Below are 14,751 nucleotides of genomic sequence, written 5' to 3'. Positions count from 1 at the left end.
AACTTTAAATTTAATATGTTTGTCATTTAGTGGCAGAAGGGGATCAAGTCAGTGACTCTGTCCTTCAAACCCAAATAGGCAACAGTCCAGAACAGCTGATAGTAGTAATTTCTGCTACTGTGCTATGGTTCAGGGACTGTCATTATGATACTCATGAGTTTTGTAAATCTCTTCTCAGCCAGAGGATATCGAAAGGACCAAGTGAACTGATGTGTTTGAAATTGTTTTTATAACATAAAATACTATACACTTTTAAGAGAATAGTATTTGCATTTTTAAAATTAGAATTAAAAGTTAATTGTAAAATAGAGCTTGTAGCAGTAGGAGGTGTGACTGCAGAGGGGTTGATAGAAAAGGCAGAGGAGAAATTTTATATTGTATATTAGGGATCATGCACAGTCAGAGTTGTTCTGTGTAATATAGCTTTGTATTAGGCAATGTAGGGTTAGATAAGTTAAGAAGTTAGAATATTAGTATCCTAAAAGGTGATCGTGCTCCAGCATCCTGGATAGATAATCATCAAGCCTCTATTTGAATACATTTAATGACAGGAAGCTCAGTACCTTGCTAGGAAGCCTATTCTATTGTCAAAGCCCTAGTTTTTAGAAAAGTTCTTCCTTTACTGAACTGAAATTTGATGCTCTGTAATTTCCCATTCACTTGAGTGCTTTAGTGCTACTTAAAGAGTTACACATAACACTCTGGATTCTATTATATTCCCACAAAGAGTGTTGATGTTTTTGTTTTAGTAGGCAATTAATTTGGTTAGACTCAAACTGTTAGACTCTGTCTTATCCGAGGTGAGTAGCAACTCTAATCTCAGTTCTTTGTAGCTTTTTTTTTTTTTAGCTTCATTATGGAAAATTTCAAACATACACAGAAGTAGAGAAATTAATATAAGAAATCCCATCCCATGAACCCATTGCCTGTCTTTCAACTTTTTTTTTTTTTTTTTTTTTGGCTGCACCCCGTGCCTTGTAGGATCTTAGTTCCCTGACCAGGGATCAAACTGCGCCCCCTACAGTGGAAGTGCGGAGTCTTAACCACTCGACTGCCAGACAAGTCCCCCAACTATTTTTGATTCATGGCCAATATTGTTTCATCTATGCCCCCTTTCCTCGTCTCCTCGCCATTTATTATTTAGAACACACTTAGGCATTATATCATTTCATCTTTAAAAATGTTGGTACCGGGAATTTCCTGGTGGTCCAGTGGTTAGGAGTCCGTGCTGTCACTGCCTAGGGCCCGAGTTCAATCCCTGGTCAGGGAACTAAAAATCGCATAAGCCACACGGCACAGCAAAAACAAAACAAAACAAAAAATATTGTTATCTAAAAGATAAGCACTTTAAAAAAATAACCACAATACCATTATCCCTTATGAAACCTAGAAAGTTTAACAGTAATTTCTTTTTATCATTAATTATCTAGGCAATATTTACATTACACTAAGTTTTTCAGTTTGTTTGAGTTGGAGTCCAATATATCATTTTTTTAAAATTAATTTATCTTTTTAATTTTGGCTGTGTTGGATCTTCGTTGCTGCGCGTGGGCTTTCTCTAGTTGCAGTGAGCGGGGGCTACTCTTTGTTGCGGTGTGCGGGCTTCTCATTGCAGTGGCTTCTCTTGTTGCAGAGCACGTGCTCTAGGCACGTGGGCTTCAGTAGTTGTGGCGTGCAGGCTCAGTAGGTGTGGCTCCCAGGGTCTAGAGCGCAGGCTCAGTAGTTGTGTCGCACGGGCTTAGTTGCTCCACGGCATGTGGGAATCTTCCTGGATCAGGGCTTGAACCCGCATCCCCTGCATTGGCAGGCGGATTCTTAACCACTGCACCACCAGGAAAGCCCTCCAGTTGTCTTCTTAAACCTAAAGACAGAACGTCCTCTAGTAAATTTTTATTGTTTTTGGATTTTTTAAAAAAAAATACATTTATTTATTTTTGGCTGCATTGGGTCTTTGTTGCTGCGCACGGGCTTTTCTCTAGCTGTGGTGAGCGGGCGCTACTCTTCGTTGTGGTGCGCGGGCTTCTCATTGCATTTTGGTGGCCTCTAGTTGCAGAGCACAGGCTCTAGGCACGCGGGCTTTCAGTAGTTGTGGCTCGCGGGCTCTAGAGCACAGGTTCAGTAGTTGTGGTGCACGGGCTTAGTTGCTCTGTGGCATGTGGGATCTTCTTGGACCAGGTATCGAACCTGTGTCCCCTGCATTGGCAGGCAGATTCCTAACCTTTGTGCCACCAGGGAAGTCCCTGTGTTTGGACTTTTATCAGTTGTTTTAGCTTATTTCCATCCATTTTTCTTTGTTTATGAGTCATAGATCCACCTAAGTTACACACAGTACTTTTCTTTTCAGCTTGTCCACAGATTATCTTCAGAAGTTTTCTTAAATTTTTTTTCTGATAACAAGATATAAATGTCGGGCTTCCCTGGTGGCACAGTGGTTGAGAGTCCGCCTGCCGATGCAGGGGACATGGGTTCGTGCCCCGGTCCGGGAGGATCCCACGTGCCGTGGAGCAGCTTGGGCCCATGAGCCATGGCTGCTGAGCCTGCGCTTCCGGAGCCTGTGCTCTGCAACGGGAGAGGCCACAGCAGTGAGAGGCCCGCGTACCGCAAAAAAATTAAAAAAAAGATACAAATGTCCTTGGCATTCATTTTATTTACTAAAGAAAAGTGATTAATTTCCTACTGAACACACACTGGCTGCCAGAGGTTACCACTTCTTATCCAAGGGTTTCATTCAATGGTATGCTGGTAAATATTTAACAAAAGGTGATTTTTTGGGGGGAGATAAAAAGCCCTTATTGGTAGTGTTTGCTAATTTCCAAAGTGTAAATATTCCTACTATGACTGATTTCAAGTTACATAGGTGATGCACTGAATGCAGAGGTAAGAAGAGATGTGTACCTTTGGTTCTGCTTAATAATTCTAATATTTCTACTACTGCTGTAATAACTGAAGCACTTACTATGTGCTAGTCCTAGTAAAAGTCTCAGCGTTTTACTTCTATTAACACATACTTCTCATGACATTTCTATGAGGTTACTGTCCCCATTTTACAGAAGAGGTACAGTGAGAGTAAGTAACTTATTTACTAAAGTGACAGAACAGGATTCAACCCAGACTCTGTTGCTCCACAGTCCATGCTCTTCCAAGGATCAAAAAGGTAAAGAAGAATTAAGTTGTTGGTGAGTGGTAAGGAAGGAAATAGCAGAGGTTCTGAAAGGGAGTACCAGACCATAGCTATCCTCTACAGCAGGCCAGGACGAAATTCTGTCCTTCAGGAGATCCTTAAAAGAATACTAGTGTAGATGTAAAAAGCTTTTCTAAGGAATCATTGTGGTGTGCAGAAGTAGATCCCTTGGGTCATCATAAGTCTAGAGTGATACTGAGTATCAAACTTGGCCTCTAGAATTCCCTCCCCACCCTTTTTTTTTTTTTTTTTTTTTGACTGTGATGCACAGCATGCCGGATCTTAGTTCGCCAACCAGGTATCAAACCCGTGCCGCCTGCAGTGGAAGTGCAGAGTCCTAACCATTGGACAGCCAGGGAGGTCCCTAGAGCTTCACTATTGAAGACCATAACCGCAGCCACACGTGGCAATTTTAATTAAAATTAAATACAATTAAAAATTTAGTCTCTCACCTGCACTGGCCTTATTACCAGTGCTGAGTAGCCACTTGTCCCTGACTAACGGCTACCCTATGGGATACCAAAGATATTGGACCATGCTTCTTTAGAGTAGAGCCTACCCCTGGCCAGGCATGCTTAGTCTACTTTTGTTATATCTCTCACTGCCAGATTAATATTTCATGTTTTATCTCAGTGGCTTTCAGCTGGGTAGCTGCCTTATTTCCCATTTACATACTTTTGTATCCAGATCCAAACGTAAGAATTGTCACTAGTAATAGCTCATTTCTTATCTCCTACTCCATTCTTAGGGGGAAAATGTATTGTTTAAGAAACAAGATTGTTAACAGATGTTGTAACCCAAAAGATATATACCTTTTTAAAAATTGGCATTGAATGCAATATTCTTCTTAATTCTTTTCTTTCTTTCTTTTTTTTTTTTTTTAAATAATTAAGGAGGAGAAATTTCAGGCCAGGCCACTGTGTCTCAAGAGCCTGGTGGGTGTTCAAATCAGAGACCTACAGAGGAGCTCACCATCAGAGTGGAAAGGTTTGGTCTTGTTTTTAGAAATAGTATTTTGTTAGAAAGACAGTGGTTTTCAGTTATTTCATTGATTTGAATAAGAGCTAAAATTACACAAATGAAATTTCAGAATTCTAGGTTGAAGTTTTTTATTACCTGACCAACTTATTTGTATCCATAAAAACTACATTCTAGAAGTAAAAACTTCTGTGTCTCCGAAGTCATTGGTCAGCTTTAGGTCTGATAATTTTAAGAATCCCTTTTTCACTACTATTTTGGTATATGTGTTTCCATCTGTTACTTCTGCTTTTATCTCTCTGTGTCATAGGATAAGTTCCAGATGGGCAAGAACTTCATCTAATTTTATGACTATGTACTGAGCCTGGGTTCTGCATAAGTGGGTGTCTATTAAGTGTCATGTGTTATTAGTTGGTCTCATAATCAAATTTCTGACTTCTTGTGGTTTCTAGTTTAGTATTTTTAATTTTGTAGTGATTATCAAATCATAGTCTTATACTATGATTCTTAAAAGATAACTGAGTTAATGGTGAATGGATAAGCAGGAATATTTTAAAATCTTGACTTAAAAATCATTCCGAAAAAAAAAAAAATCATTCCGTGTAATATGGAAGTTAAGAAAAATTACTTAGACTTGATATTTTCTTGTTCACATAGATGTTATGGGGAACCAGAGTTCAAAATGATTGCTGATATTGGGTATTTGGGTTAGCTCATGATTCAGTAAAAATGTGCTTCATTTTAGCAAAACCTAGATTCTGATTGTTCTTTATGGGAGTTGGGGCAGGGCCAGAATCTGGAGGTGCAAAGCAGGGTAGATCTCTCACAGCAATGAGAAATGGTGTGTGTCTGGAAGAAGAGCAGTAGGGAACCAGAGTTCCAGGGGCTCATCCTCTTCTGTTTCTTTCTGCTTTGCTAACACCAAGCCCACCACTGTGCACCCTTACTTGCCTCACCCTGGGATCCTGGGGTGAAGTGAAAGTGAAAAATCAGGAAAAGATTTCGAGAGTTGGGGGGAATGTGAAGAAACATGGCAGGTAGCCCTTTATTGTGGGGTGAGATCAAGTGCTATTTAATTCCTGTGGGAAAGGGGAGTTTCTGTTATTTCTTAATAGTCCATTTTTTTTTTTTTTGGCCACGCCACATGGCTTGTGGGATCTTAGTTCCCCAACCAGGGATCGAACCCGGGCCCTTGGCAATGAGAGCTCAGAGTCCTAACCACTGGACAGCCAGGGAATTACCCCCCAATAGCTTCCATTCTTATGTAAAGGGATGTCTGCTTGTGTCTGCCTGACGGTTCTGCAAATAGAATATAATACGCCATTTTTTTTTTTTTTTTTTTGATACGTGGGCCTCTTACTGCTGTGGCCTCTCCCGTTGCGGAGCACAGGCTCCAGATGCACAGGCCCAGCAGCCATGGCTCACGGGCCCAGCCGCTCCGTGGCATGTGGGATCTTCCCGGACCGGGGCACGAACCTGTGTCCCCTGCATTGGCAGGTGGACTCTCAACCACTGCGCCACCAGGGAAGCCCAATATGCCATTTTTAATTAAAAAATAATTATATGTACACATACTGGTGTATATGTGTTATATAGTATAATGAGTCCAAAAAAGATATTTTAAGACATGCACCAAAGTGTTTATACTGGTATCTATGAAATTGGAATTCGAGATTTTTTTCTTTGCTTTGTTCTGGGGTTGCCAAGTTTTCTTCATTGAGCATTATTACTTTTATAGTTAGCCTGTCAGGACAGAGTGGGTCTACAGCTGTTTAAGATTTCTTAAATTGAAAAAAACTATAAAGCACTCTTAGAAGATACATATACACAAAATTTGTTAAGCTTCTAAAAAGGGATACTAATGTTGAGATTAGATAAAATGTTGACAAGCTCTTAATAGCGAAACAGTTTTCATTGGGAAGTAACTATTAGCTGCTTAGACAGCATTTCAAAAATCCGGGTCATATGATCATATAATTAAAATCGTGTAAGCACTTCAAATTGTTGCTTGTTACTGTATAGCTATATTGACTGTGTATTGACTATACCACAATTTATTTATCCAGTCTATTGTTGATGGATATTTGAATTATTTTCAGTTTGGGTCAGTTAAGAATAGAATTGCTATGAACATTCTTTTATTACGTGTCTTGGTGAACATATTTTTTGGGTGTATTTTCAGGAGTCTGAATTTCTGGGTCATAGATACTGGCTGAACAGTTTTCCAGAGTGGTTATACCAATTCATAACTTCTGTCAGCAGTAAGATATTTCAGGGTCCTTTTTTTAACTCTAATGTGTTACAATTAATTTCTCTTACAATTTTTTTGATGCACAGATTGCTTCACATTTGGTTAGTGGAACCTCTTCATCCTGGGCCTTATGTCCTTTTGACATCCTTTTTGTAAAAAAGAAATCTGTAGACATTTTGCTAAGTTTTTCCTCTGGTGTTGCTGCGTTCTAGCGCATCATTCATTTTTCTCACTGTGTGCACCTAAACTTCATCATCTCTTTGGGGTTCTAAACCATCATTCTTTGAGCGTCCCTTGATTTCTGGCACAAGTTGTTCAACTGAGTTTTAACAAATGCATATACCTGTGTAACCTAAATCCCTCTGAGAGAAAGTGCCATTAGTTTTTAAAAATTGAGATATAATTCACATACCATAAAATTCAAAGTGTATGCAATTCAGTGGGTTTTTATATATTCACAAGGTTGTGCAGCCATTACCACTGTCTGCTTTCAGAATCATTAGTTTTTAATTGCTGAGTTTCTCACAGTTCAGAATCAATTTTGGAATTACTGGTTTTTATAAATGTTAGCCTTCAGCTTTTTGCTTTTATTTTTTAACAGTTTTGTGCCATAATACTGTTTACGTCTTTGTAAGAAGTAAAGCATTTGTAAGTCATTGATTTATACATATGTATTTGAAGATGCATATTTTCAAATAAATATTCAGGGAATTCCCTGGCAGTCCAGTGGTTGGGACTCCGAGCTCTCACTGCCAAGGCCCCAGGTTCAATCCCTGGTCGGGGAACTAAGATCCCACAAGCCACATGGCGCAGCCAAAACAAAAAAAATCAAGATCTGATAAATTGGGAGGAATGGGAACTAATGTTAAGTAGGAGGTAAGGCACTTAGAGCTGGAGTGAGGCTTCTGATGGTCCCACTGACTCCTCATGGATTTCCCTAGGGGCAGGGACCAGGTAGGTAAGTTGTTGCTTTGCCTTCAGGAGCTTTTTTGTCTGTCTCCACATTTCCCCAGTTTTTAGCTAAAGAAATCTTCTAAATGTAATTTATATTAATATGATGTATCTCAGTTAATGTATTTTTTAAACTTTTAAAATACAGACTAACCAAAAAACTTGAAGAAAGGAGAGAAGAGAAAAGGAAAGAGGAAGAACAGGTAAAGTGCATGTGCCTGGCATTGTTTTCCTCTTCCCTTAAGTGAGGGAGCATTTGATTCCCTATTCAGTTTGGCAAACCTGGAATGGCTTCCTGGTTATATAGTTCAGTGTTGCAGCACAGTGAGGGGAATTATCTGTCTTCTGTAGTAAGGTCATAGTGTACACTTTTTTGTGTTCTTTTTATAAATTGCTAGGAATAGGTTGGACCATCTTTTCTTCCTCTGCAATAAATCCTTTACGCTAAGAATAAAGGGACTTGAACTAAAATTGGTTTGATGCAGTTCAAAGTTTTAGTTTTGTGAAAAAGAAATGCGTAGATATTTTGCTGAATTTTTCCTTTGGTGTTGCTGCATTCTAGTGCATTATTGGTTTTTCTCACCTTGTGCACCTGAACTGCGTCATCTCTTTGGGGTTCTAATATACGAAGGTTATCAGGTCTTCAAGCTAAATAAATGACTACCATGTTGTCCTTAGAGGGCACCTCAGAAACCAAAGACGTGTAATGTTTTTTTTTCAAATGACACTGACCATATCATAATCTTAACAGAACCACTGGCAAAGACTTATAAGTTGATAGACATTTGACCATTAACCCATGCTGTTAATACATTCTACTAGACCCCTAGATTTTGTGAAGTTGTTCTGTTCCTTTAGCTGTACCCTACAACCGGCTTTCCCTGCATACAAAATAATATTAAAGGAAGATTATTAAATTTTGTTTTTGGCTCATAAAACTTACTTTTTCTTTAATTCAGAGAGAGATTAAGAAGGAAATTGAGAGGAGGAAAACTGGAAAAGAAATGTTGGATTATAAAAGAAAGCAAGAAGAAGAATTAACAAAAAGAATGTTAGAGGAAAGAAACAGAGAAAAGGCAGAAGATAGGGCAGCTCGAGAGCGTATAAAACAGCAGATTGCACTGGTGAGTATTAAGTTTATTTTTAATGCTTGACTCTAGAACATTAGTGAAATTGTTTTTTCATGCACAATGGTTTTGGTTTACTACCAGACAGGGCACACGAAAACAGTAGATTTTAGGGACTCAGAGCATACCAATTCTGTTTTCTTTTCCTAGAAATTGTGTATTGAATTAAAATACAGTTAAGATTAAAATTGAGATGATTTTTTGGAAGTAGTTTTTCTCAGTGTTATATTATGAATTTTATCAGTAGTGAAAAGGTAGTTTTCAAAGATTCCCTAGGAAAGAAGCTAAGAATTTGCAACGTCACAGGCTCCGCTAGTCATAAGCATTCTTTTTTAGGACATTCAAAGGATTTAGACACATCAAGCTTTAGGATAGTTTTGCAACAATTGCTTTTATTTATTTATTTATTTAAAATTAATTTATTTTTGGCTGCATTGGGTCTTTGTTGCTGTGCGCAGGCTTTCTCTAGTTGTGGAGAGTGGGAGTTACTCTTTGTTGCGGCATGCATGCCTCTCGTTGCAGCAGCTTCTCTTGTTGTGCAGCACAGGCTCTAGGCGCACAGGCTTCAGTAGTTGTGCGCACGGGCTCAGTTGCTCTGTGACATGTGGGATCTTCCTGGACCAGGGCTCGAACCCACGTCCCCTGAATTGGCAGGCGGATTCTTAACCACTGCGCCACCAGGGAAGTCCCAACAATTGCTTTTAGAATTAAGCAGTTGTAATACATATTACACCCTACTTAATATTGTTCGTTTATTTATTCATTCAGTAAGTATTTATTGATTATCTGTTATGTGCCAGACCTTGTTCCAGGCTTTAGAGAGAGAATAGTGACCAAAATCAAGTCCTTGTTTGTTTACTAATAACTCTGGTCCCTGAAAGTTGATAAAACTAAAAAATACCAGTATCAGAGTGATGAAGTTCATGTATGGCCTTAAGGAATTTCATGCATATTTATGTTCCTTATGTTTGGAAATGTGTAACTAGATCTTTCTGGCAGTGAAATATAATTAGTATCTAACAACTGTTTTAAAGGACCGTGCAGAGAGAGCTGCTCGTTTTGCAAAGACAAAGGAAGAAGTAGAAGCTGCTAAAGCTGCTGCCCTGATAGCCAAACAGGCAGAAATGGAAGTCAAGAGAGACTCTTCCACAAAAGAAAGAAGGTACTTTATTTCCTGCTAAAATGTATGTGTATACATGGCAGCTGAGGAGAAAAGCAGTTGTGGGCTGCTTTTTAACACTGATGTGTCCTGTGGATTAATAAATAGTTCTACAAGAACATATTGATCAGTTTGGCAGCTGCCAGTGGTATTTGTCATTGAATGTGAATGTACAACGTAATGGTACTAAATACATGATGTTTAAAAGAAGGCTGAAGAAATCTCTTTTCAAAAGACAGAAAGCACATACATCAAAATGATTATAGTGATTATCTCATGTGTACTGGAATTCTTTACTTGTTAGAGTATCAAGTCAAACAGGATTAAGCAAAAGAGGGAATCTGTTGGCTCTGCAGCTGGGAGTTACAGTGATAGAATTGGTTAGGCATCACCAGATCCAGGGATCTGAAGGATATTATTAGGATTTTTTCTCTCTCCTTTTAATCTCTTGGTTTCTGTCTTAGCTTTATTCTCAGAGAAACTCTTTAGATAGTGTCAGGAGAGCCTAGGGCCTCCTGGCACCTTCCAGGATCTTGAGCTTCTGATTCTAGAGAGGAAAGACTAATCCTTTTTCTCATTCACTGAGAATTCTGATTGGCCCTGCTTGGGTCATGTGGCCATCTTAATACCAATCACTATGTCCACTTGTATAGGCCAGCTGGTTGGGGTAGTAGACATGCCCACCCCTGTGCTGAAGGAGATAAGGAAATATTACTGATAATCATACCCGAATGAATGAATGAATTGGAGGGATAAGGCAGTTCCCAAAACAAAAATGTGTTACAAAGACCAAAATTCAGATTTCCAGTACATACTGCTAGTAGGATTACGGTTAACGTTTGTTTTGTTCTTTGTACTTTTCTGTATTTTCTATATTAGAAGATTAACAAGTGGGATTTCCCTGGTGGCGCAGTGGTTAAGAATCCGCCTGCCAATGCAGGGGACATGGGTTCGAACCCTGGTCTGGGAAGATCCCACATGCTGCGGAGCAGCTAAGCTTGTGTGCCACAACTACTGAGCCTGTGCTCTAGAGCCAGCAAGCCACAACTACTGAGCCCGCGCACCACAACTACTGAAGCCTGTGCACCTAGAGCCCATGCTCTGTAACAAGAGAAGCCAGTGCAATGAGAAGCACGCGAACTGCAATGAAGAGTAGCCCCCACTCACTGCAACTAGAGAAAGCCCGCGCACAGCAATGAAGACCCAATGCAGCCAAAAATAAATAAATAAAATAAATAAAAACTATTTTCCGAAAGTCATAAAATACTTAAGAATATATTTAACAGAAGTATAAAAAAACTTGTACACTGAAAACTAGAAAACATTATAGAAATAATTAAAGAAGACCTAACTAAATACATGGAAAGATATTTTATTTTCATAGATCAGAAGACTATATTGTTAAGATGGCAGTAATCCCCAAGCTGGTTTACGGATGCAACACAATCCCTATCAAAATTCCAGCTGTTTTTTTTTTGCCAAAATTTATGCAGGAATCTGATTCTAAAATTTATATGGAAATGCAAGGGACCCAGAATAGTGAAAACAATCTGGAAAAAGAACAAAGTTGGAGGACTCAAACTTTCTGATTTTAAAACTTAACTATGAAACTACGGTAACCAAGACAGTGTGGTATTGGCATAAGGATGGACATATGGGTTGATGTATAGGCATACCTCGTTTATTGCGCTAATGCTTTATTGCAGTTTTTTACAGATTGAAGTTTTGTGGCAACTCTGTGTTGTCAGTTGATAGTTAGCATTTTTAGCAATAAAATATTTTTTAATTAAGGCATGTACATGGTTTTTCTAGACATATGCTACTGCACACTTATTAGACTGGAGTATAGTATAAACATAACTTACATGCACTGGGAAACCAAAAATTTCATGTGACTCACTTTACTGTGATAATTGTGGTGGTGTGGAACCAAACCCACAATATCTCTGAGGTATGCCTGTAATAGGAATTGAGTCTCTAGAAATAAACCTATGCGTTTATGATCAACTGATTTTTGAAAAGTTTACTGAGACTATTCAATGGGGGAGAAAATGGTGTCTTCAACAGATGCTGCTTGGACAAGTGGATATCCATGTGCAAAATAATAAATTTGGACCATTATCTCACACCATATGGATCATCTACCTAAGTGTGAAAGCTAAAAGTATAAACTCTTGGGAGGAAAAGAAATGAGGAAATGTTGTGATCTTGGAATAGGCAATGGATTCTTAGACATGACACCAAAAGCACAAGTGACGAAAGCAACAGATAAGTTGGACTTCATCGAAATTAAAAACTTTTATGCTTCAAAGGATATCATCAGGATAGTGAAAAGACAACCCACAAAATTGGAGGGACTTCCCTGGCGGTCCAGTGGTTAAGACTCCGCACTTCCACTGCAGGGGGCACGGGCTTGATCCCTGGTCAGGGAACTAAGATCCTGCATGCCACACAGTGCGACCAAAAAAAAAAAAAAATTGGAGAAAATATTTGCAAACCATATATCTGATAACAGACTTGTAACTGGAATATAAAAAGTCAACAACAAAGAAGCAAACAACCCAATTTAAATATGGGGAAAGAATTTGAATAGATATTTTTTCAGAGAAGATATACAAGTGATTAATAAGCACATGAAAAGATGCTCCACATTATTAGTCATTAGGAAAATCAAATCAAAACCACACCTTCTAGGAAGGCTAAATTTAAAGTGACCACCAGGATTTCCCTGGCGGTTCAGTGATTGAGATTCCATGCTCCCAATGTAGGGGGCACAGGTTCGATCCCTGGTCAGGGAACTAAGACCCTGAATGCCTCATGGCCGAAAAAAAATAAGTAAGTAAGTAATGTAAGTAAGTAACCGCCAGGTCTTGGCAAGGATGTGGAGAATTTGGAACCTTCCTACATTGCTGATGGGGTTATAAAATGGTACAACCGCTTTGGAAAAACAACTTGGCAGTTCCTCAAAATGCTAAGCAATTCTACTCTTAAGTATATATCCAAGAGAGTTGAAAACAATGTCCACACAGAAACCTGTACATGAATATTCATAGCAGCGTTCTTCATAATAGCCAAAATGTGCTAATAACCAAAATGTCCATCAACTGAAGAGGGGATAAACATAATATAGTATATAGCATACGATGGAATACTTTTCAGCAATAAAAAGGAAGGAAGTACTGACCCTTGCTACAACTTGGATGAACCTGGAAAACATAATGCTACGTGAAAAAAGCCAGTTACCAACAAGTCACACATCTTATGATTCCGTTATAGGAAGTGCCAGAAACAGACAAATTCACAAAGACAGAAAGTAGATGAGTGGTTGCCAGGGAAAGGGAGAGGGAGGGATGGGGACTGACTGCTAAAGTGCTTGGTTTCTTTTTGGGGTGATGAGAATGTTCTGGAATTACATAGTAGTGATGGTTGCACAGCTCTGACTGTATTAAAAACCACTGAATTGTACATTTTAAAGGTGAATTTTATCTCAAAAAACCTGTTGTTAAAAATAATAAATGAGATTTGACTGTGAAAAACCAATTTTCTTTTTATTTTCTCTAATTGGAGAAATATTTGACATACATTTCTCTATAAGTTTAAGGAATACAGCCTGATGGTTTGATTTACATGTATTTTGAAATGATTACCACGGCGCGTTCAGCTAACATCCATCTTCTCATACACATTTGGCCCTTGGACAGTGCGGGGTTGCAGTTGGTGTGCCACCCCCGTGTAGTCAAAATTCCATGTATGACTCCCTGTCCATGGTTCTGCATCCATGGATTCAGTCAGCCGTGGATAGTGCAGTGCTGTAGTATGTGTTTATTGCAAAAAATCCACCTCTACGTGGACCCGTGCAGCTCAGACCCCTGTTGTTCATGGGCTAAATGGAGATACAATTAAAAAACCTCTTTTCTTACAATGAGAATTCTTAGGATTTACTCTCAACAGCTTTCCTATATATCATAACAGCAGTGTTAGCTATAGTCGTCTTGTACGTTACATCCCTAGTACTTATTTACCTTAAATTAGAATTTTATACCTTTTGACCACCTTCCTCCAATCCTCCCTCCCCAACTCTCCATAAAAACCTGTTTTCATTACACATTACCACTTCCATTTTCTCTTAGTTTTAATGATACCGTTTGAGAATGTGTATAAGTAAAGATGCTGACTTAAATTTTCATTTTCTCATAGCAGTGTTGCGAGAATTCAATTCCGTCTTCCTGATGGTTCTTCCTTTACAAATCAGTTCCCTTCTGATGCTCCTCTAGAAGAAGCAAGGCAGTTTGCTGCACAGGTAAATTTATGTCTTGAGTTGTAATGAAGGTAGGTGAATGGGTTATTAGAATGTAGGAGGGGAAGTTTTCCAGGCAGGATTTGAAGAGTATGAATAAGTTATGACTTATCCCCAGGAGCGAGGCACAAGATGCCTCTGGGATGTTGTGGAGCTTCCGTCATGTATCAGTGCCATATGGGAACAGCATATCTGCTTGTTCTGTAAAAAGATGAATTTGCTGCTATCGTAAAATAGACTCTGGAAACTTTTCTCAGTGCTTAGTACATTCAGTTGGAGGAATGAAAAGCAAGTGATTTTCCAAAAGTCTAATCTGAAGGAGTTGTCCTCTGTAAAAGATGCACTTTTTCTTAGTCCTCTCTCTGAATTTTCTGCAAGTTGCTTAGAATGCTTTGGGGCTGGCAGTTTTCCCACCATCTGCCAGTTGATCAAACCTAAAGATCAATAATCTTTATTTGGCAACAAGTATCTTCTTCAGGAATTTACTTCCAGAACATGGCCTTTTTCAAGATCTGAATGGTTGTGAAATTGACATCTTAGAAGAGAAGATATGAGTATTCTCCAGTTAGTTTTTATTCTCTGATTGATTACTTTTTCAAAATGAGGCATCAGATGTCCTTTAGGATCTAGGCTTATTACACGCACCGGTATTTGTTTTACATATCACTTCAAGATTAAAATTAGGATTCAGACTTTTCTGCTAGACCTCTTCTGCATTTAGTCTGCCATCTCACTTATAGGTCCCAAGAAAAGGATGCCTAAAAAGTTATATGCCTTCTTCCACTGGTGAGCTTGGCTGGACAGTAT

The 14,751-nt window shown here is 38.8% G+C and overlaps 1 protein-coding gene across 3 annotated transcripts in view; it reads left to right on the top strand.

Moving 5' to 3' along the window:
• The window catches only part of UBXN4 (UBX domain protein 4), a 34,114-nt gene that overhangs the window by 12,255 nt on the left and 7,108 nt on the right, over window positions 1-14,751 (top strand). For 2 of the 3 annotated variants that reach the window (XM_089916055.1, XM_022569624.3), the window contains exons 6-10: window positions 4,075-4,168; window positions 7,510-7,564; window positions 8,321-8,485; window positions 9,523-9,650; window positions 13,845-13,947. In XM_089916055.1, coding sequence (XP_089772181.1) covers window positions 4,075-4,168; window positions 7,510-7,564; window positions 8,321-8,485; window positions 9,523-9,650; window positions 13,845-13,947 — 545 coding nt within the window. The remainder of the gene's footprint in view (window positions 1-4,074; window positions 4,169-7,509; window positions 7,565-8,320; window positions 8,486-9,522; window positions 9,651-13,844; window positions 13,948-14,751) is intronic. The other variant, XM_089916054.1, reaches the window with a different exon arrangement.

This window comes from Delphinapterus leucas, chromosome 8 (assembly GCF_059928025.1).
Source record: "Delphinapterus leucas isolate spDelLeu-1000000601 "Yukka" chromosome 8, BTC_Dleu_Yukka2, whole genome shotgun sequence".
NCBI classification, from domain to species: Eukaryota; Metazoa; Chordata; class Mammalia; order Artiodactyla; family Monodontidae; genus Delphinapterus; species Delphinapterus leucas.
The sequence above is the reverse complement of the archived record's forward strand: the minus strand, read 5'-3'. Positions and strand labels throughout refer to the sequence as shown.